This window comes from Centroberyx gerrardi, chromosome 16 (genome assembly GCF_048128805.1).
Source record: "Centroberyx gerrardi isolate f3 chromosome 16, fCenGer3.hap1.cur.20231027, whole genome shotgun sequence".
Lineage (NCBI taxonomy): Eukaryota > Metazoa > Chordata > Actinopteri > Beryciformes > Berycidae > Centroberyx > Centroberyx gerrardi.
This window is the reverse complement of record NC_136012.1, coordinates 11,046,367-11,069,724: the sequence shown is the minus strand read 5'-3', so window position 1 is coordinate 11,069,724 and position 23,358 is coordinate 11,046,367. Positions and strand designations below refer to the sequence as shown.

Genomic DNA, 23,358 nt, shown 5'->3' with positions numbered 1-23,358 from the left:
AATTTACAATAATTAAACTAATTAAACAACTGTTTGTTGTAGCGGAAGAGCATCTGCTCAACTGCTCTGTTCAGCGGGTGTGGAACTAAACTGCAGTCATGAATATGCTAATTAATAGCAAACCTTCAAGAACTAACCTAAAGACTAAGAGCTAAACTGACAAAGTGTCCAAGTGGGCAGGGCTTTATTATTTCTGGAGTCACTGAATATGTAACACGGAGGGAATGCTTTTGTGTGTGTGTGTGTGTGAGTGTTTGCGTGCCCTGGCTCCTGCCATAGAAGAATGTCCGTTCATGACCTGTGGTTTTGTTTCTCTTTCATGTCTTGCCTGTCCCTCCCCTCTCATCGAATCGATGGTGCACAGGTAAGTCAATGGTTCAGCGATACGTTACTTTGTGTGTTTATGTAGGTGTGTATGTGTGCATACTCCCCATGTGTGACTGCAGGCTTGACAGAGTGTGTTGCTTTTCACGCAGATGCTCAGAGACTGACATAAGACTAAGAGCTTTTGTACGTTTCTGTGACTATAGAGTGATTTTTTCCAGTTACTGATATTGGATTCTACCAAGGAATTCATTATTTAACTCTGACTGATATCAGACATTCATATAGTCAGATGTGGCTTCACATCACTGAATGTGTCTGTTGTATGGCAGTGTTGAAAATAAGTGAGATTTCTTTAGCTGCTGCCTCTCTCTCTCTGTCTCTCTCTCTCTCTCTCTCTCTCTCTCTCACTCTCTCTCACTCACACACACACACACACTCTCTCGCTCTCTCTCTTTCTCTCTCTCTCACTCACACACACACACACACACACACACACACACACACACACACACACGTACGCTGCTGCTGGCCAGCTGGTGCGTCTCCTTTGTGTGTATGTGTATGTGCAAACAGGCAGGGCCTTGGTTACTACTCCAGCCTGGAGAGAGTGGTAGCTGAGATTTGTAGCTCTTCCTCTCTACTTTCTCCCCCAAGTCACCACTCATAGAGTTCTATTAAGTTCTATTTCACCACTGCAAAGTAGTAGGTAAAAGGTAAAAGTTTATGGATTTTGATGTAACTCTTTTGAAGTTAGTGTGTGGGCATACAAAGGTATGATGTTCCTTATAAAACCTGAAACAGACACAGCTGGTTGTTACCTTGATGTCTGTGGAGTTGCATAAGCAAGAGCCTCCCATCAAGGCTCTCCCACTGAAACACAGACAAATCTGCTGTCAGTAACAGTGAATTTCAATAGCAAGCATGTGGCCTTGTCTGCTATAGTGAAAGAAGGTGTTTGGAAAACAATCACCAGTCTCGCACGCATGCATTATGAATTCTTCTTGCTAGAAGAATAAATGGATTTGGAGAGGCGCAGATAGGAGCTTGTCCATGATTTCTTTTGGAGGACTTTCTTTGAGTTTTGGCAGTGACAGCTCCATTATTTCTATCATCCATTAAGAGCCAGCTAAGTCATTAGAGGCAGAAATGAATCCTACTGCTCACAGAGAAACAAACACAGCGCTAATCTCTGGCCTCAGACAGAATGTCAATCAGCAGCCTTGTGTGGAGTTTGTGATGAATGGTAATTAAACTGTAAGAAGGACAGAAAGAGAGAGAGAGAGAGAGAGCGCGGGGTGTCTGCGGTCTGTCCTGCTTGTCTTCCCACTGCATCATTACCACTGTGGAGTCAATTAACTTCATTAAAGAGAGAAAAAGCCTGTCTCCCCTCTCTCTTCTTCACGCTCTCTCAATCCATTCTGTGGCTTTTCTCTTATACCTCTCTAACTCTCTCTGCACCCTCTATCCTGTTTTCTTTCTATCTCCTCTTCACAAGTCTGTCACGGTCTCTTGTTTGTGGATGCTTTCTCCCTGTCAACTGCTCACCCATTCCTTACCTTCTTCCCTATTTACCAGACATTTAATATCAGCTGTTCTATAGCTTTAAAAATATGAATCAAGAACACCTGAGAAAAGAAAAAGATTCCCTCAGTATTCATAGTTTGTAATTGATAGAAAGCCTCCATGAAAACATTGGAGCAAAGTCTGTCAAAGTCTCTCTCTCTCGCTCTCTCTCTCTCTCTCTCTCTCTCTCTCTCTCTCTCTCTCTCAATTTTTTTATCTCTTTATCTTTATTTCATTGATTATGTCTTCAGGGAGCAAATTAGGGAGCAATGTTGTGATTTTGCTTCTTACCTAGTACACACACACACACACACACACACACACACACACACACACACACACTGTTTTGTTGTGCCCTCCTCTGCTCTGTGCTGCACAGAATCTGCATTGGATTTGTCCTTGGAGCCATAGTGTTCATGTAAAACACACACACACACACACACATACACACACACACACACACACACACACACACACACACAGGTAGGTATGCATGCATGCAGACGCACGTTTAGAGTTTTGAAAGGCTGTGTAATTGCATTATTGAACTCACAGACTTATAGACGTTTAGATCAGCTTAGCCAAGCATTCAGATACACAGTAAGAATACAAACACACACACACACACACACACACACACACACACACGCACACGCACACGCACACACACACACGCTCATTCACATAGATACACCCACCCACACTCATAGAGGTGCGCACACATTTTGTAGGCGAGGAATACATTTTAGATGTGTGTGTATGCAGATAATTCTGCTGTTGTGGCAGTCTGGTGTGTGTGTGTGTGTGTGTGTGTGTGTGTGTGTAATGCAGATTGCGGTGATGTATGTGTGTGTCGTGGACAGAGCGGCAGCCATGCCTGTGAGATCCTACTCAAGGTGGCGAGATCCTTCCATAATCTCTCTCCACTGTTTCAGCTGTTAGCCACTGAATGCTAAATAGATTCTTGAACAAATGACACAGATCCTTCCTCCCAAACCCTCATCTTCCTCCTCATCCGTTAAACAACACAATGCTTAACTGGCTTAACTTGTAAAGCTCTCAGCCGTTTCCAGGAGTGGGAGGTTGCCTGTGTGTGTGTGTGTGTGTGTGTGTGTGTGTGTGTGTGTCCTCTGGGCTGGCAGTGGGTGCAGTATACTGATAAGCGGGGTAGAGCCTATTAGTTGTTTGGCCTGCAGCTTGAATGTCACTGGTGATTTTCTGTTTCTGCTGGTCAGAAACTTCCTCCATAGTTCTTGTCTCTGAGCCAATATGGGACATGGGAGGGTTTCCATCATGTGGCTCCTGTTGCTTTTGACTTAGTTGTAGCTGGAGGATGGATATGTATGAATGTTAGGTACCCCTCCCTTCTACAGTTTGGGTCTGCTTGATATTTATTAACCCTTGTCTCCTGCTGGATTGTTTTTTCCCATATACCCCTCCCTATTGTTTTCCAATATGTCAGCTCTGCTTCCAATCCCCTTCTCTCCATCCTCTCCTCTCCTCTCCTCTCCTCTCTCTATTTATTTGAAGCAGTGTTGCTCTCTCCCACTGTAGATTCCATTTAGTGTGAGTGTTTAAGCCTATGTCAGACTACAAGACTGTTCATGTCTTGCCTGATGAGGGCAGTACAGACTTAACGACTGGTCTGCTTGCCGTCCGGCTGAGAGGCTGTTCAGACTACGCGACGGGACACAGCTGGGGCATCACACATGAAGACGAGGGATCACACACTACCCGATTCTGTCATTCAAAAACGTTTTCCCATCTCCCTCGCAAAATATCTGAGGGTGCTAGTAGCCTAATTCTAAACTGTACAAAATGTTTAACATGTAAGGTTAGCATAGTACCAGACCTTTAGTATTTGGTCAAGTTAGCAAAGTACCAAACTTGTAATATGTTGTTAGCATAGTTAGCATAGGACGATGTCTGAGTCAGTTACCAATTAAAACCATAAGTACATTGAATGTGGGTTTTTGCCTGCCAGATGTAGTGAGTGGTGTCTGGACTTTAGATAAGATCAATTAATCCCAGTAGAGTAACTGAATCTATTTCAGTCTGATCCAGATGTGTCCAGAAGTTCAACTTGATTCGGTGTGTTTTCATTCCAAAGTGTAAAAAAGAATGATCCATTAAGATCAATGTGACCTTCGAACCCAGATGATGTTTGACTCTCTCCAGACTGAGTCAGGTCTGATCTCCGTCCAGATCCCTGATCTCCTCTAGATCACAACTGATCCAAATCTCATTGGACGAGAGCAGCAGTGTTTCTACCCTCTACACCTTCTCATCCAATGAGTTTTTAAGAGGAGTCAAGAAGAGAGGATGAGGAAATCAGAGAAAAAGCTCTGAGATTCAGCTCCACACACGTTACTGTAGCCTCTACCATCCTAGCAGCTGGTTTCTTTGTCTCCTTGTGCTTCTGATCCCCAGTAAAAACAAGGTATGCCAGTATATCTAACAGTCCAACCTTCTGTCATCTTCCAGCAGTCTGTGGAGCTTCTCTTCTCTTCCCTCTCCTCCTCTTGTTTCTGCAAATAGTCTGATAGATTAGTGATGATTCAGCTGGAGGCCGGAGAGGAGGAGTCAGCTCCAGATAGGCTGCTGTAAAAGAGCTGACTGGCTCACAGCAGCCTGCTGGAATTAGACCCATAAAACCACAGGCTGTTAGGCCCACTCACTGGTGATCACCTAGACTCTCTCTCTCTCTCTCTCTCTCTCTCGCTCTCTCTCTCTCTCTCTCTCTCTCTCTCTCTCTCTCTCTCTCTCACACACACACACACACACACACACATATGTCTGCTTGAAGTCTGAATCCTTCACGTCCAATACATTTACTGCTCCACTCTGCTATTATCACGTCTGTCAGCTTTATGATGATGATGCCTCTTATTGTGATCATAACTGTTGTGATGATGGTGGTGATGATTGTTTTTCTGATTACTCTGCTTATTGACTGAGGCCGTATCACAGGTTTGATCTATCATTCACCTCACTCTGTGCTCGACTCATTCTGTCTCGAATTAACAACAGTCTGGGGGAGAGGACGAGCTTTAACTGGTACAGACTTGTTCCAAAGAGGGAGACTAAATGTCAGTGTGGAGATTATTGGAAATATGGCTTTGCTTTGGTTATTGGAGCCGTGTGGATGAGTTGAAGATTTATTTGACCAACAGTAAAATCTCCCAGGAAATATATATCCGGTATTATCCACCACACAGACACACACAGTCATTCAATCCACTCCATTCACAGGACCAGAAGTTATTTGGCTTATTGAGAACATCTATCATTGTGGTGTAAAATACCAGAGATGCTGAGCCAGAATAGGATAGATATGGCTGAAGGAGCATTGGTTTTCCTCTTTCCTGCTCATAAAGTCCTTGACTTTCATTTAATTGCAGTGAGAGCTCCAATTGTTTTGGTGTCATTAATATCTGGAAGTGATGTCTGTGTTTGACTGTGTTAACATCGACGGCCGTCTGGCCTCGGCTGCATGATGACGCGCTGGTTAGAGAAACTATTCTCCTGTTTGCTGCACGGGATAGGCTTGCTTAAGTATTTCCATGCAATTTTGAATCTTGTGCTTTACATAATTTATCACCATACCCCTTACGCACTGCAGAGAGAGAGAGAGAGAGAGAGAGAGAGGGCCCGGGAAAGGGAGGACTATGAAGAGAATAGAAAGCCTGAAGAATGTGAATGGTGAACTATTCATTCACCATGAATCGGCAAAAACTACTTTATGCAGCCCTTTCTTCTCTGTTGTGAACTAGCTTTCATGTTGTACTGTCCACGTGTGTGTGTGTGTGTGTGTGTGTGTGAGAGAGAGAGAAACCTTTTGCTATTGCATAGTAGTGGTAATAGTTCACATACTCACACACATAAATCATTTCTTATTGTTCACAAGCAGCTATTGGAGAGAGATGGAGGGAAATGGGGAAGGGGTGGAGGAAGAGCAGATGACCAATTGAATAGATGCATTTGGGCTGATGGAGGGGTGTATTCATTGTCAGCTGACTTTCCAGAAGCGACCTATGCTGACATAAGAGAGCTCCCTATAGCAGAAAAAAATTAGTTTCTCGGCAGCCAGTAGGAACGGTTAAAGATGTGGTTATTACAAACCCAACCACCCTCCTGCATGAGGCAGTAACAGGCGAAAATCCCAGGTATTTAGCAAATGGGAATCCCTTGCTCAAGAATTCTTTGCCAGATATGGCTGCATGGGAGATTGAATCCAGGTCCTGTAGTTAGGCTGTGGTTAGGTTAGTTTCAAAGGAAAATGTTAAAATAAGGTGTTGTATTAATATGTGCATTGTTCACATTCATATTATTTCATGAGGTAGTGCTTTATTTGCAGTGGTACTATGGGTGCACTTAATGTAGTTTTGTTATTGGTTGAAGAACTTGGGGATAACCTACTTGAAAGCTCCCATGAGGAGGTGTCAGTCTTTTACCTACCGGAGTGGCTTGTTTTTTGGAGGTTGAAGTTGGTCATCTGGACTTGAGTTACTGTGGTATTGGCAATGGTGATAAGGAAGTGTTTGGGATTTGGAATGGAAGAAGAGCAGCTCGGTACCGTCAAGGCTGTCAGAAAAAGGACAAAATCTGTTAGCATACTCTGGTGGTTAAACCACTGCAAAATGGCATCATTATGTGTGAAAATACAAGGTTTTCCATTCAACGACTGGGTTGTTTGTTTGGTGGCTGAGGCTGACATTCTAATTCATAGCTGATAGAAAAGACAGAAAGACTTTACTTTTACTTTCGTTTTCTGACATCACGTCGAGATCAATGAGTTACCCACAGTGTCCACCAGGCACATTTTCTTCTTTCAGGCTTTTAGCAGTGCTAGACAGATACATGTAGGGCGTGCTGGCAGTGACTCCTGCTGTTCCTATGCTTTCAGTGAAAACTAGTTTGAAGTGTGGCACTCTTTTGCTGAAAGTTAAAAGATAATAATTTCTAGCGCTTGGTGCTCCAAGCACTAAAAACATGCCCAGCTCACAGCACGTCCTCTCTGAAAACTGAAACTGAAAACAACAAGAGGAAGGAGTCAGCACTGAATAAAGTTTCCAGTGGACCTGCAGCCTGAAGCTTTCTTTATGACATCATACTGGGGTGGTTGCTATGTCGCAGTTCCCGTGACAACTCCTTGCCTCACCTTTGTAGGGTGAAACCAGTCTCCCTTGGTGCAAACAGCCCAGTGGGAGGGTTGTATCTCAGGGGGGCTCATTAGAGTCTCGGTGGTGTTTGTTTTGGAGAGAGAGAGACAGAGAGTGATGAGAGGCAGAGATAATAGATGGCTAGAATGATAGAGCGATTGGGGAAGAGGTAGGTAGGTCATACAGAGGTGTCTGCACGCTCTCTCCTCGTGTCTTCCTCTTTTAAAGTGTCTTGAATGCCTCAGCTGAAAGGCTGTGAACTTCTGCCCTCTGGCCTTATCACTCATATCACACAGATATCTCTCACACAATTTGAAAGCTTGAAACGTAGTTTTGAAAGGTTGAAGCCCATTTTGAATCTTTGCGGGAATGCATTTGTACTCATGTCTGAGGTTCTGTGGTTGTGAGAAAGTTTTGCACACTTGAAAAAAAAAAGAATGCTTATAACTTGATGTTTGTGTTAGTCTAATTAATGGTTACACGGAATGAAATCAGAAAACATGTAAAGCTGCAGCACTCAAGCACAAAGTTTAAGCAGTTCATTTCACAGCCACGAATACTGTAATTTCTGTCCGTGTTGTTATGCTATTGCTAACACTATCACTGTTGTTCTCTCCACCTGCATCTGCTGAATGCAACAAGTTCATACACATTTTGTGGAGGTTGTTGAAAGACATTCCTACAATACTGAGTACTGAAGTAGAAGAAGACGAAACAGGTTGAGGGAAAGTGGGTACACTAAAAAAGTAAATTAGAGTACACAATATAACTCAAAATTATCCAGTTACGTGACAGGGCTTTTCTCCATATAGGAATATTGCTTCTCTCTCTCTGTAGCAGTTTGCTGTAATGTTTCCACACTCAAATTCTCTCTCCTGTTGTTGTCTCTGTCCATTGCTACATCTCTCTCTCTCTCTCTCCCCCTCTCTCTCTTTCTCTGCAGCTTTTTCGACATCTCTTCTTCTTTCGCATTTTCTCACTACTTCAGCACCTTCTTTTCTCTCATCTGCCTCCTTCTCTCGCTGCCTCCATCACTTTGTTCCTGAGTAAGCCTTTTAGCCTCCTGTGAAACGGTGTGAAAAGAGTTCACTGCTCACAGCTGTTTGTGTGTGTGTGTGTGTGTGTGTGTGTTTGAGCACTGTTCTGGTAAAGAGACCACCTAATATACCCTTATGTCACTTCATGTTTTGTTGATCTATGGTTATGTTGTCTTCAGTGTATTTGTTCCTCAATGACTTTCCTCCTTTCCCTCTGGCTTCCCTCTCCCTTTCCTCATGTCATTTGCCTCTCACACACTGGCTGTGATGATGGTGCCACTTGGTGCCTCTTGGACCAAGTTGGCAACAGTGGGCTTGACTTGAAGCTTTCTCACTCAGCTTTCTCACTCATCTCCTCAGACTTGAGCGTTGTGTTGTCAAAGCTCACTCTGCATGACTCTAAACCAATCACACATCTTACACAGTCTAATAGTGGTGACACACTACTTACTGAAACAAATATGGCAATGTCACACAGAAAGAACATACGACTGAACTTACATCAGAGTACTTGCTTTTTTGACCCATGCAGTTGTGATTTTTTTTTTAAATTGTCCACCAATTGGACAATTGGACACCCATTAATGTTGAATGCTGTATAGACTGATCACCAAGCTCAGGGACCTGGGGCTAAGCTCCTCACTATGCTCCTGGGTCCAGAGCTTCCTGACTGACAGACCGCAGGTGGTGAAGATTGAAAACTGCACCTCCAGTTCCCGAACCCTCAACACCGGTGCCCCCCAAGGCTGCGTCCTGAGTCCACTGCTCTATTCCCTTTACACCTAACTCCAACATCATTGTGAAATTCGCAGATGACACAGTGGTGGTAGGCCTGATCTCCAATAACAACGAGACAGGCTATCTGGATGAGGTGGAGTTGCTGTCATCATGGTGTAGGGACAACAACTTGGACATGAATGTCTCCAAGACCAAGGAGATGGTGGTGGACTTCAGGAGGGAGAAGCAGAGTATCCACTACACATCACTTATGATCAACGGGACCCCGGTTGAGAAAGTGAGCAGCTACAGGTACCTTGGAGTTCACATCTCTGAGGACCTGTCATGGTCCACACACATTTCCACCCTGGTGAAGAAAGCAAGGCAGCGCTTGTATCACCTCAGGCGGCTGAGGAAGTTCAAGATCTCCACAGTGATGCAGAAATCCTTCTACTCCGCCACAGTAGGGTCTGTGCTCTCTGGGAGCATCACTGCCTGGTACGGCAACTGCAGGTCTCAGGACTAGAAAGCCCTTCACAGTGTGATCCATTGCGCTGAACGTATCACCAGGACAGCACTGCCCTGCCTCCAGGACATTTACACCAGACACTGATAATTGTAAATTGTAAATTGTTTATAACTGGCCACCTTTCTACTTTTTTATCTATTCCTTGCTTTTTTATTTTTTTTATTTATTTTTTATTTCTATCCTATGTTATTATGTACATATAGCTTTTATGATACTTGTCATTTTTCCCTGTATATAGCTTTATATTATTATATATTATTATTGATATCCTGTTACTACGTTCCCTATTTGCACAGTTGTCGGAGTTGTTGCAACCACATTTTACTGTTGTTGTACATGTACAATCATGCATGTGACAAATACATCTCTTGAATCTTGAATCTGTAGGGGGGCCATGAGATATTTTGTTGCCCACTGATTTCCTGATGTTCAATTTGCAGCTCTAACAGAAGTGTAGTCTTCTCTCTCTTGCTCTCTCTTGTTCTCTGTCTCTGTTTATCTATGACCACTCTGTCCTCCACAGCCTGCAGGCTTTTTTACCTTTCTAATTTCTCTCTCTGTTTCCAGTAAGGGGAAGGTAAAATTAACATGTTTTAAATTAACAATGGATTTTCGAATTAATTCAGCATTTGTGTAGTCACACAATTACAAACCAGAATTAATATCTGAGTTACTGATCATTATGTATACTGTAGGCTACAGCAATACTATATTCCATTATTTATATAAGGGCCCCTAAAGGGAAGGAAACATTGGCTGGTTGGGATTCTGGCTGAGTTCAGCATTTACTGTAAATCTAGTTTCTGTGACCTCCAGAAAAGCCCACACAGTGAAAAATAAACAAGATTTTTTTCCATACCAAAGTGAAAAATGGAGGTGGATTTTTTTTTCTACAGCAAACCCCAAACTACTTTGTAAAGAATTTTGTTTGACAACCAGGCTGTGGCCTGGAGTGGATGTTCTATCCGCTTTCATTTGACTCTGAGTTAGTTTGGCAAAGCCTGAGACAGACACAGTGTACATCAGCATAAAGGTACACACACACACACACACAGTAGAGTAGAAACAGGTGGGCTCTTAACAGCTCATAATACTCGTTCTAAAGATCTATATCCTGCTCAGCAGTTATGGTACAGCAACATCTGTCAGCTGAAAAAGATGGAGAGACAGAGTGAGAATGAAACAGAAAACAACAGACATTTAGAGAAAAAGACAGTAGCTACTCATTTCCTCAGCCATTCAAATTTCAACCAGTAATGGACTTATTTATATTTGCAGGGAAGTCATTTTTCAGGATTGTTTTGGTCAACACACTCCTACTTGTTTCTGCTAAAGTTTTTCTACCTCTATCCATTATTTTCTACATTCTGGTGGCTCCTGATCACATCTACTGATGCAGCAATCTGTCAGTCACTAAGACATCCCTCTACCCTTCCTTTATGTCTCTCTTTTAATCACCCCTCCTTCCTTCCTTTCTTCCTTCCTTCCTATCTTGCTTCCTTCCTTCCTTCATCCGAAACAGCCAGTGGCAGCAGGCCTTTAGTAGGCTAATCGAGAGATATGCTGTCCTATCTATTATTCATAGCTCTACCTCCACAGCCTGTGGCTTCCCCTGACATAGATCTGCTGTAGGTTGACCTGACATGCCTCTCTGCTGCAGTAAGGCTACATGGAGGGGAAACAGAAGCCGGTCTCACAACTTTTCTTGAAATGAGGACGAATCTTAAAATGCGTTTACATTTGTTTTCAACTCCGACAACCCGGGTTAAATTCTCAACTCACACCAAGAAGATTCCTACTGTGAGTGAAGTTTAAGTTTTTAGTGATTTTTAAAAAAAAAATTATTTAACCATGACCAAAACCTTACCCTAATGCTTTAGTTGCCTAGCCTGTACCAAAGTTTTAGTGGCCTAACCTTAACCCTAACCATAACCATAGCCAAAGTTGTTAAACTAAACTTAAACGGCATTTTGAGAGTATCTAACTTCCGTATCGTGACGTATTTCCGAGTGAAACAGGAAAGACAGGCGGGACATAACGTTGGGAGGAATTTGATTTGAACGTTGAAAAGTGGGCATGTCATAACACCCGAAGACACACCGAAGTACCATGCTTTTGCTAGCTAGCTAACTAATGAATCTTAGCTCTGTGCGGTAAAAGTTGAAGATTGACTGATGGGTGGATGTCATGATATTATTGGTTGAAATTGGTTATGGGCATGCTTACGTAAGCACACGGCATATTTTGTTTTACAGGAAGAAAACACGATTGAATTTTGATATAAGAATACAAAGAAATTGATTTTTTGTATTTTTTTTGGCATATATTTTTAAATAGGTGGACAATATGACCAGGGATGTGATCTAAAAGGGTTAAAGAGGCATTTTTCATGTCATCTCGACTTTAACCGTTAGCTAAACTTTTCACATGACAAACAGGTGAAAGTGGTGTGTCCAATTTGTGCTATAATCCATATAATCCAGTTCATGGTGGAGTAACATACCGGTAAGGTTCACAATATTTGTGTCCACGACATGTAATCTACATTTCAGAGTTTGTCCTTATTATTAAAATATTTTGAGACTGTGTTAGGAAACATTGGTCTGGGAGTCAAAAGTGGCAATGGAGCTTTTTTATATACTAATTTTAGCCTTTGTGTTCCTCTATCTTATATATATTTTATAAGAAAGTAATGCTCTCCTGCTGTCATCGTCATTATTGTGGAAAATATCATTATGATTGTTATAAAGATAGCTTTATCCCCGAGCTCTACAAGATAATATTAAAACCAGTGTGGTCAATTCTATACAGGCTCTACTGTAATTAGGCTTCTGTCTGTCTAGTTCTGTAGTTCTCTCTCTCTCATATACATAAACACACACACACACACACACACACACACACACACACACACAATTTAATAACAGTGGAGCAGTGCAGCAATTCAATACTGAACTTTGGTATTGGTTCAATCTTTGCTCAAAAGACAAGATCCAAAAGATCACATAACCCCAATTTTAGCAACTTTGCATTGCTTACATTTTTTCCACTTTTATTACTTTTATCTCTTTTAAGGGAAAGATGAGTTTAGCACCTTCTAGACCACCTTTAGGACTTCTAGACCCCATATGAGCCTAATCACATGGCCAGGTCCCTCTTGTCAAGATTAAAAACAAAAGGCAATCGGGACTCTACCATCAGGGCTCCTAGACTTTAGAACGACCTGCCTGAGGTGCTTAGACTGGCTAAATCAGCATCTTCATTTCTGCATCATTATGTTGGTGTAGAATTTGATTTGTAGATTTTATCAAGTGCTCTTTTTCCACTATACCGTCTTATTCACATTTCTCTTTTTTTTTGCCAAAATGAATTGTCCAACTGCAGTGTTTATGTTTTAACACAGGAGTATGATTAACCTCACTTGTCAGCCTCCTGTTTCATACTGTGTACTTGTAAGTAAACTACTTAGTGTGAGCCATAGCTCACTATAATGACTCCCTAGTGGCCTACTCAAGCTATGGAGAGGTCCTTGGCGTGTGTGTGTCTGTGTCTGTGTGTGTGTTGACATCATCAGTATCTAGCTCATCATCATTGAAAGTTCAACACACAAACACAAAAACCCCCACGCTTCTGTTTTACTTTCTCCCTTTCTCTTTCTTTCTCTCTCTCTCATTTCATAGATGCATAGACACGCATTCTGCCATGAGCTAGTGACAGAAAAAACAGACACACATACACACACAAACCACATAAACCGCTATACTGACACATTGACACATTGATACACATTCTGACATGATCATCGTCTCTCTCTCTCTCTCTCTCTCTCTCTCTCTCTCTCTCACACTCACACACACACACACATACACACACACACACACACACGCACACACAGAGACAAATGGACAGAATCAACACAGCACAGCAGTTCGGCGCATTACGCTACGTTGCAGTATAAAAACGGTCAAACACTGTCTGCTTCCCCCGCCTGCAACACCTGGCTTCCTGTTCCCATGAGCTCACTTAAGTGCTTCTGTATCCCAACACTCCACCCAGGGTTCAAAGTTAACAAAAGACAATGCAAGCAGTGACAAATACATGAGCAACATAACACTATCAACAAAATATAAAACATACATACATTATGGCTTCAACAAGTTATGTTTACATGCATAAAATATGTGTATATGGACAGATCTTGCCGAACATCGGTTTGTGTAATAACAGGAGTGAATCAAGAATCAAAAGAATACAGTATGAACAGGGAGAGCAGGAGAAAGAGGGTAGGAAGGCTGGCTGGCTGGCTGGCTGGCTGGCTGGCTGGCTGGCTGGCTGGCTGGCTGGCTGGTTGGCTGGCTGGCTGGCTGGCTGGCTGGCTGGCTGGCTGGCTGGCTGGCTGGTTGGCTGGCTGGCTGGCTGGCTGGCTGGCTGGCTGGCTGGCTGGTTGGTTGGCTGGCTGGCTGGTTGGTTGGCTGGCTGGCTGGCTGGCTGGCTGGCTGGCTGGCTGGCTGGTTGGTTGGTTGGCTGGCTGGCTGGTTGGTTGGCTGGCTGGCTGGCTGGCTGGCTGGCTGGCTGGCTGGTTGGTTAAATACAGTTCCAGTGAAACCTCTTGTTCCACCTTTTAAGCTGTTTCCAATTCTCCTCTTAGCTAAGGCCTCACAGCATTTGTCTGCCTACAAGTGCCCACAGCATGCCTCGAAACTGGTTTTAAACCTTTTCTTGAGCTGTATCTATTCAGACTTTTGAATGTGCCCATTCAATGTACTCACTGAGGATTATGGGCGAACAGCCTTGTTCAAAACGTTGCCTTTCTTTGTCCTTCCCATTTGTATGGTGGAAAATTGGGCAATACACTTCTCATTGTCATATCTTTTGGCTGAAGCATAGCCTTTACATACCATACGCCTTTAATGTTTATTGAAATGTTGTCTTTATGCCTACAAATCTGTGTGCTCTGCACCCTGATGATCACATATGTACGGTTGATGGCACTGAAAGCAACACAATGGAATCTGTCCTTGATCGTGCCTCTTCTCTTTGTGTGTCAGTGTCTGGTCAGTACATTCTTTGATGCATGTACTCGTCATTAAGAAGTGGACACCCTGTCCAGCTGACACAGCACCTGTTGCCAGGATGCAAAGGGCGCATGTTACCTGGAGTAACACTGGAGGGATGTCAGCTGTGCCATGTGGCTCTACAAATTAGTGGTACAACTCAATGATCGAAGTCCTGTCCATTGAACACTGGCTGCCTGTTAAACTCATCATATTGCACTACCTTTCTTTCTTAATGATCTTGTTCACTTAGTTGTGGAGAGTCATCAAATTAAATAAATACCATTCTAATAATTCATAGACCAATCAACAGCATTGAACAATCTAATTAAGTTTCTTCATGTTGTTGTGACTCAGTGATTATATCCTATTTAATGTGTGACATTTATTAGTATGCAGAGTATTCAGATTTGTGTTGTACATGTTTTACAGGAAACCAGTCGGAGTGCTACACATATTACAGGTTGTTTGGTGCATTAGGAAAGACGCATACAAATTGATTGAAGTTAAAGTCAGAATCTGGGTATCATGTTGTTAAGGTGAATAAGCCTTGATTAAATATTCATCACCATCATGCATATCTTGCAGGAGGCTCATCCTCCCTCCAACTCCAGCGTTAGAATCAGTGCAGTGTGTGTGGGTGTATGTGTGTGTGTGTGTGTGTGTGTGTAAGCTTGTGCTTTGCGAGCTATCAATGCTGAGTACCACACTGGTCTCTCCATGAGCATGGCCTGGCTAGACTGGGAATGTTGTTAAACTCTAAATTCGTAAATGTTGTTTTATATGCTGTCCACTGCTGAATACATTGTATACTTCATTTTCTGCATTGGCCTTTTCATGGCCGTTACTGCAAACTAACGGCCAGGCTGATAATTTCACTGTGGTCATACGAATTTGGAGAAATGTGAGAGCTAATAACTACTGGTGGAATGTCTGCCCTTCGCCTAGGAAGAGATGCTGAGATAACCCAGTTATTTATTAGTTATGCAGAGAATGAGGGAGGGGCCATAAAAAGAGAATATGTTCATAAAAGTCACAGTTTTATCACCTTGTAATCACTTTGAAGTGTTTGAATGACATTGGGGCAGATGCAGCGTGGGCTAAGGTGCCTGTTAATGCTTGAGTGATGAGCATACTTAAATATTAATGAGGGTCTTGGGGAAGGAAAGGTCATTCTTGAGACTTAGACTGAATAATAATCGGGCTTGTAGCAGTCACTCTGATCCTTCACTAACATTAGCTAGTAAAGAGCAGCAGAAGAGCATCTTAAACATCTAAACTAGAGTCCCATGCTGGATTTAAGTTTTACAGTAGGTGTTGTTGTGTCATTAGAGCTGATGAGAGGCTTTGTCATATTGTACACACAAAATGCATTTAGCTGCAGATCAAAATTAACTGAACAATAAATAGCAACATGCAGCAAGGTGGGGGAACGTCCAGATGGTACAGAAATCAGAAAGACAAGAAACATTTTGCAAAAAAATTAACTCCTGTCTCTCATGAGGGTGAATCTCATTCTCATGCTCTCCAAATCCTTTCTGTAATACATGCACACTTACAAACCATCTAAACACACACACCATCAGCTGTGCTTGCTAATAGCATGCTCTCAAAGAGCCACTTAATTTGGGCAAAAATGCATCATGCTTATATTAATGTGTGTTTGTCCGCCAGTACAGACGTAAGTGAGAGAGAGAGAGAGAGAGAGAGAGAGGAGGAAAGGAAGGGAAGCTGCCTCTGTTCCTCTCCTCCCTTCTCCCCTCATTTCTTCCTTCTCTCCTCTCCTAAGAATGTATCACTTTCCATCCTCTTCCTTCTTTCTTTTTCTCTTATGCTTATTTCTCTCTCTCTCTCTCTCTCTCTCTCTTTCTCTCTCTCTTTCTCTCTCTCTCTCTCTCTGTTCCTTCCTCTCTCAGCTGGTATAATTTGCCCTCGATGTGTTTGGAATTGCATGTCACATCAAATAAGGCTATCTCGCTCCTGCAGCAGTGAGGTGTGTGTGTGTGTGTGTGTGTGTGTGTGTGTGTGTGTGTGTCCAGCAGTGCAGCGGTATTCCCCCCCCCCCCCCCCCCAAGAATCAGATTCCTATTAAATGAATCTCTGGGTTGAGCTCGGTATTCAGAATGAGTAGCATGGGATTGTAATAGATCTGATGGACATCACATATACCATTATCACTGACCTTTCTCTCTTTCTCTTCTCTCTCCTCCCTTTATTCCTCCCTCTCTCTCCTCTGTCCTCTGCAATCATTTAAAGGAAGTGGAGGTAAGTGTCTAATTCATTGTGTTTATACTTTGATAGCAGAGTGTTGAAATTCACTGCAACACCTTGCTGGAAGCTCCAGACGGTCCAGTGTTTCTCTCATAGTGGACATGTTGCTGCAGAGCTGCACTGTAGCTCATTAACATGCACAGTGAGGTGAGGTAGCTGGCATACAGTTCAGCATGGTACAGAACTGGTTAGACATTATTAAAATATATCAAGTATTAAGTATCATCAGTTCACATGCTGTATCTTGCTGTTGAATTAGCTAGGTTGCTCTGGTATGCTGGTGGGAACAGGAATGATGGGTTTGAGATGGGATAGAGAACATCCTAAGAGGAAGCTCTAATCCTTGTTAGCATGAATAACACATGGAACGTATGTGCAGAGTACTGTCTTTGTTTCTATCCATCTATTTTACATGCAATGTAAGATCACATTCCCCGGTGAGGACTAATGAAGATTTCTGCTGCAACTGTACTTTCAGCAACGTGGCTGCAGTCCTACTCTAAGATGGCATGCTTTATTATTGGCCAAATGTCTAGCACATTTTCATTGTGGGTGATGTAGTGTCCATTACCACAGACTGCCTGTTTCCATAATTGACAGCAGAGTGTGAATGGACTATTTAGAGCAGGGGAAGTCACTGAATCAGAGATAATGGGCTTACACTAGTCTAAATGATGTTGGCTTCACTTAGATCTCAGCAGCAATAACTGCTCACACTTCGAGAGAGAGAGAGAGAGGGAGAGAGAGATGAAATGAGAGAAGAGAGAGGAATAGAGTGACGGAAAGGACATAAGGCAGTAGTTAATTGGGCTTCATCACCTGTCAAACTAAGAGAATCGTTAGCTGAAACCTTAGCAGCTGTAGTCCGTAGAACAAGGACTTCTGGGCTGAGTGAGCCAACGTTCCCTTTTTCTGGGTAAAATATGAAATTATCTCCTGTCTCATTTTCCCCAGATGTGGCATCATTATGCATCTTTCCTCCCCTCCTCCTACTGTTTCCTTCTCTCTCTCTCTCTCTCTCTCCCTCTCTCTCTCTCTCTCTCTCTCTCTCTCATTCAATAATAAAGGAGGTAGAGCCCCTGCTTTCCAGCCCAGCAGGTTAACTTTGGTTCAGACACTCACAGCCTCGCTCCCTGCTGACACACATATGACTTTCTCTAGGTGCTGCTTAAGATGGTCTAGACAACACTGCTCTCTCTGTGTGTGTGTGTGTGTGTGTGTGTGTGTGTGTGTGTGTGTGTGTGTACATGCATGCATGTATTTGTGTATTTGAGTGTTTTTCTGTATACCGTAGAGTGAGGATGCACTATAGTCGGCAACAGAACACTCTAACAACAGATCACACTGAAGTGAGGGAATTTATTTGTGCTCTTTTGTACAGTTCTGTAAGAGTGAGAACGGTTGTGGATCTCTGGGTTAGAAGAGAAAGAAAGAATGAGTGAAAGAGAGAAGGGATCCACGGTACAACTCTCGGCTTTTCTCCTCTCAATACTGTTACTTATTCTCAAAGCTTGGGGGGAAAAGCAGCACTAGGGGGAAAGAAGCAGACAGACAGGGCTAAAAAGAGAGGGGAGGGACAAAGACAAACTGAAGACAAGCAGGGGAAGTGAGCTGTAAAGGGCAGAGTTGGGAGCTGACTGAGTTGTTTTCTGGTGTCTCACTGGGGGGGAGAGAGAGACAGAGCGAGAGAGAGAGAGAGAGAGAGAGAAAGAGGAAGAGAGAGAAGTCAAAGCCAGCTGGACCACTGTGATGAGCTAAGAGGGCCTTTAGCTGTGATTTAGATCCAGCTGTGAGTGATGAAGCAGCTTCTCTCTCTCCTGAAGCACGCCCTTCACATTTCTGGAGCAAAACAACTGCCGAAACGCCCGCCCCCATCACCACAGTATGCGTATATGTGCATGTTCTTGTGAGTGTGTGTGTGTGTGTGTGTGTGTGTGTGTTTGCATGCATGTTTGAGCCAGTGCAGAGGCTGAGTGACTTAGTGCCTATCAGTGGTAGCAGCCTGCAGCCTTTCACAGGCAGCCAAACCCGAACAGAGAGGCAGACAGATAGATAGGCAGACAGATGGAAAGCAGCTCAGCACTCTTACATTACTGAACCAGCCAAGCCACATCATCCTCATCCCCACAGACCTTCCTCTTTTTTGCTTTAAGCCATCTTTATTTTCTTTTTTTTTTGTAGTCCTCTGTTTTCCATTGGTTTCTGTCCATCTCCCTGCCCCATTTTAGATACTTTCTTACAGTAGGTTTTGTAAGCAAACCACTGGGGTGTATTTCCTCTCTACAGCTCTGCGATTCTCCCATTTATACAGACGGGAGCAGCTTTCGCCTCTGTTTGGTCTACAGAATGATTCACTACAGAGGGCATTCCTGTTCCTCTGATATGTACTACATGATTTTGAGATTGGGAGCGGGATAAAAAAGATGGCAAGACGCTGGGGAGAGGGGGGCGAAAAGAAGATGGCAAGACACTGGGGAGGATGGGGTGAGAGAGAGAGAGAAAGACATCGGAGTGCCAAAGAAAAACAAAATGAGTCAGACAGACTTACAAATGTGCATGGGGAGGCAAAGAGGAGAAGAGAAACAGAGGAGCTAATGAGAGGCAGAGATAGGCATGATGAAAAGATGGAGGCAAACAGTGAGCGATGCTGAGAAACGGGCGAAAACTTCAGCGAGAGAAAAGCAGCGTAACAGAGAGAGAAAGAGAGAGAATTTTTAATTTTAGAACACTTTATTGACCTTTTTGGCTTTTGGCATGAATCAGAATATGCAGCATTTAGACCAAAACATAAGAAATTCATAGGCATGTACACACGAGGTCACAGACAAACACAGACTGATAATTTATAATATATTATTCTTATTTTAATGTGAAAACATTGCTTATTATAGCTTCAGTACTTATTCCCAAAGCTTGGGGAGAAGAAGCAGTGTTAGAGAGTGAGAGAGAAGGGGGATAAGGGAGAAGTTAAAGGAGGAGGAGCAGAAAGAGCTAAAGAGAAAGAGGATGGGAAAGACAAATAAGAGACGGAGAGTTGGGGAAAAGAAGAAGATGAAGCTAGAGAGAGTGATATATGGGTGGAACTGGGAAAAGCACTGTGAAGTGAGCTGCAGAGGCCCAGAGAGAGGGCGACTGTGTTGTTTTCTGTCCCAGTGGGTCTTGGTTTGTTTGCTGGTGACTGAAGCACTGTGCTGTTCAGTCCATCTGACTCAGAAGTGACTCTGACCTGCTGCACTACATGCTGTGAGCTTGGCCAGCTCTGATCTGACTAAACATCCTCAAAGCTCCATGTTGTTAATGCAGTCTCAGTAAAATGGAGAATTTCAACTGCCTGAGCAATGGATCGTCAAACATTTACCAAATTACAGATAACAATGATTGCAATGTCTATTGCATTGTCCGTGCAAATGGACCAAAAAGTAATTTTCGAGGAATGTAGAGGAGTTTCCACTTTAAATTTCATGGAATTTAATCTGATAATGTGCGGTGTGTCATGTATTACTAGTCAAACACCTACTACTTTCCATTTTGCAGTATGTTAGACATGGGAGTTAATTATGGGATTTGCATTTTACAAGCTGCCTTGAGAGGATCCTCAGTTCAGATCTGGTCCTAGCTGCTGTAGGCTTCCCTGCTCCTGCACCAATGAACTCCCTCTCTATGGGTTCACTGCAAAAAACATCCATCTTAATGAGCCATTTAGTCTCATGTTCAGCCTTAAAATCGTATTTTTCTTAAACCAAGAGGAAACTTCTGCCAGTGAGGTGAGATAACTCTAGTTGTTTCCAATGCAGTTTCACCTGTTTCAGGAATTTTCTAGAAATGAGTGTCAATATCTTGAAACGAGTCAGAGATCACTGCACTATACTATGCAGAAAATGACACTTGTTTCAAGAAAATGTTTAAAAACAAGATTTGCATTGGAAGCAAGTGAAATTATCTATATTTTTTCACTTGTTTTAAGGAAATTACAATTTTAGGACTCAATAATAGACTAAATGTTTTTTTGCAGTGTTCAGGCTTTAGGCAAATACAGTGATGATGAAAGGGGCTTTGAAAGTAGTTTTGTAAATGAGTGTTAGACAATGAATTTGATATCATACACAAAGAATTACAGCTTGCTGTGATGTGTCTCGTAAGGAATGTTGGTGACAAACCTGATGGCAGAATGATCCAACTAGCCACACATGCACATTGCACCAGCTGATCTGTAAACATCACCATAATCAAGCATGGGGAAGAAAACTGTTCTCGCATTGAATCGTTCTATTAAAGTTGTAGTCTACAGTAATGACTAGTGTTGTGCAGTTACTTCAGCACATTAGAGCTGACAGGATCAATACAATCCACCTTTGCTCTCCAGTAGGGTATGACTGGAAAACGCAGCAGCATGTTCCTCTGCTGTAAATAATAAGATACCACCATCTGGGGAGTGTTTTCTTTAATAACTTTCTGTCCAAGCCTATATGTTTTGTATGTGTGTGTGAGAGTGCATTATATTACCTTTATGCAGGAGTGTGACTGCTGTTGCCACTACTCTGGGCTACAATAGTCATTTCAGTAGGGCACAACTTGAGGCACAGATTGTCTGGCAGACACAGATTGTGTTGCCTCAGGTGGTTCATGTGAATCACTAAACTTGGCAGAGGGACTGAGGGACTGGTGATTACGAGGATGCTGTCTCCATTATGATGACTGGTGGTTGTGATGGGACCTTGAGGGACAAGACTTCTTTTTGCTAAACCACATGAACTTGGTTTCACAGGAGATTATGGTTCAGTGTGGAGAAAGGCTTCTGTAGTAAGTAAAATCTCTCCTGAAGAAGTTTCAAAATGGAGTCAGTGGAAGGGCCGGCCAGTGTCTTTGGAGCCGAGAATGGAGCCTAAGTTAGAGGTACTCCCTTGGCGACAGGCAGGGCCTGTTAGAACAGATGTTTCAACTCAATACATCGCACTCTAGCAGACATGTAGCTGAAAAACCGGACAAGGGAGTGCTTGGAAACAGCAGTTCTCTTGGGGCAGCGGTGGGGGGCATAGTGAGAAGAGAGGGCATCCTTACCAGGGTTTCCGTTAGAAAAAATTGGTGCCGGTCCACGTGTCCTGGAAGATTTCAATGTCCCGGACAAATGTTTATTGAGCTTAAAAACAATTGATAGGCAGGCTATATAAAGAATGACATCATCAAGGCATGTAGATTTATAATATTTTTTATTGAAAAGTAGGCTACTTTTTCTTATACATTATATTCCAAATAAAATAAGTCCCGTCAATAGACTCACATGCATAACGCTATTTTAAAAATAAATAAATAAATATTACGCTAGCGTTTGTTGGGGCAACACATAAACACAAATAATTGCCTTCAGCTTTAGGCCTACATATTCTCAGATAAAATAAAACAGAATAAAAACTATTCACAAGCAAACAAAAGGCCTAGGCCTATCTGGTTCATAACATTTTAATTACGGCGTGCTGCTGCCGACTTGAAATCAAATAATTTCCGTTCGCTATAGGCCTTTTCTCAGATAAAATAAAATAGAATAAAAACTCTTTGAAAATAAACAAAAAAATAACCATAACCTATTGCTGGCTCATATAATTTTACTTTTTACGCTTTTTCGCAGCAGTGAAGCGTGCAGCTGCCGACTTAAAATCAAAGGTGCCAAGTGTCTCTCCACAACTTGCAATGCGCATAAGCCTTGTCACCTTGTCCTCCCCAAGGCGACTTCGCTGAGCTGTTTTGATTCGGTTCTGCAGAGAGAACCCTCTCTCTGCTGGCACACTGGAGACGGGGATCAAGCAGGCTACCGTGGCCAGTTTGGCCCACTCGGGATAGATTTCGCTGAAGTCCCTGATGAGGACTTTGTAGGCCGTTGAGAAATTCAAGCCTCCATAACCGCGGAGCGCTGTCATCACAGCGATGGCATCTCGTTGCGCGCTTGTGGCATCGATGAGAGGGGCTGTGGCTGGTGCTGACTCGTCCTCGCTGGTCATTTCTTGGCCAAAATGACCAATAATGGTTCGGATGGCTGGTTCAGCATATTCCTGAAGTTCTGAAGGGATGGAGTGATAATGAATCAGTGATATTAATTCAAATTGTGCTTAGAGGGAATTATTTTCACCGGACATTATGACCGGAGAGATTTAAATATGTCGGACTTCAACAGATTTTCCCGGTAAATAACCGGTAATTACCGGATAACGGAAACCCAGTTCCTTACACTGGAGGCCTGGGTTCAAGCCCCAGTGACAGCAGGCATGCACACTGCTGAAGTGTCCTTGAGCAAGAAACTGATTGTCAGATTGCATTCCAGAAAGACCATGAATATCAAGGTGATCTGTCTGTTCCCTATTTCAGGCATTTCTAACACATTTTAAGATGGAGACCGCCTTAATACAATTAGGATCAGCCTGGTCACATATGTGGAATAAAGACCACAGATGGTTTTAGATGGCGTTTTCCATTCAAATGAGCTGCGATGCTCTCGGTCCTTTCATCTTGCTGCGTTGCTGAGTTGACCCTCCTTGTAACAACCCCACCCCCCACCACCCCCGCACCACCAACACCACCCACACCTGACATCTGTTTGCCAAACTCCCAACTGTAATACGTTACTGTGATTAATTAAAACAGCTCATGCGCTGACATGAGCTGCACTTTGATTATACACCAATTTTAGCAGAATTATGCAAACATCG

General features: G+C 42.9%; 1 protein-coding gene across 1 annotated transcript in view; it reads left to right on the top strand.

Annotated features, from left to right (window-relative positions):
• LOC139923588 (testican-1-like) overlaps positions 1-23,358 on the top strand; it is an 82,328-nt gene that overhangs the window by 12,274 nt on the left and 46,696 nt on the right. Inside the window, exon 2 of the mRNA XM_078289218.1 lies at positions 16,646-16,654. Within this exon, the coding sequence (XP_078145344.1) occupies positions 16,646-16,654 (9 nt within the window). The remainder of the gene's footprint in view (positions 1-16,645; positions 16,655-23,358) is intronic.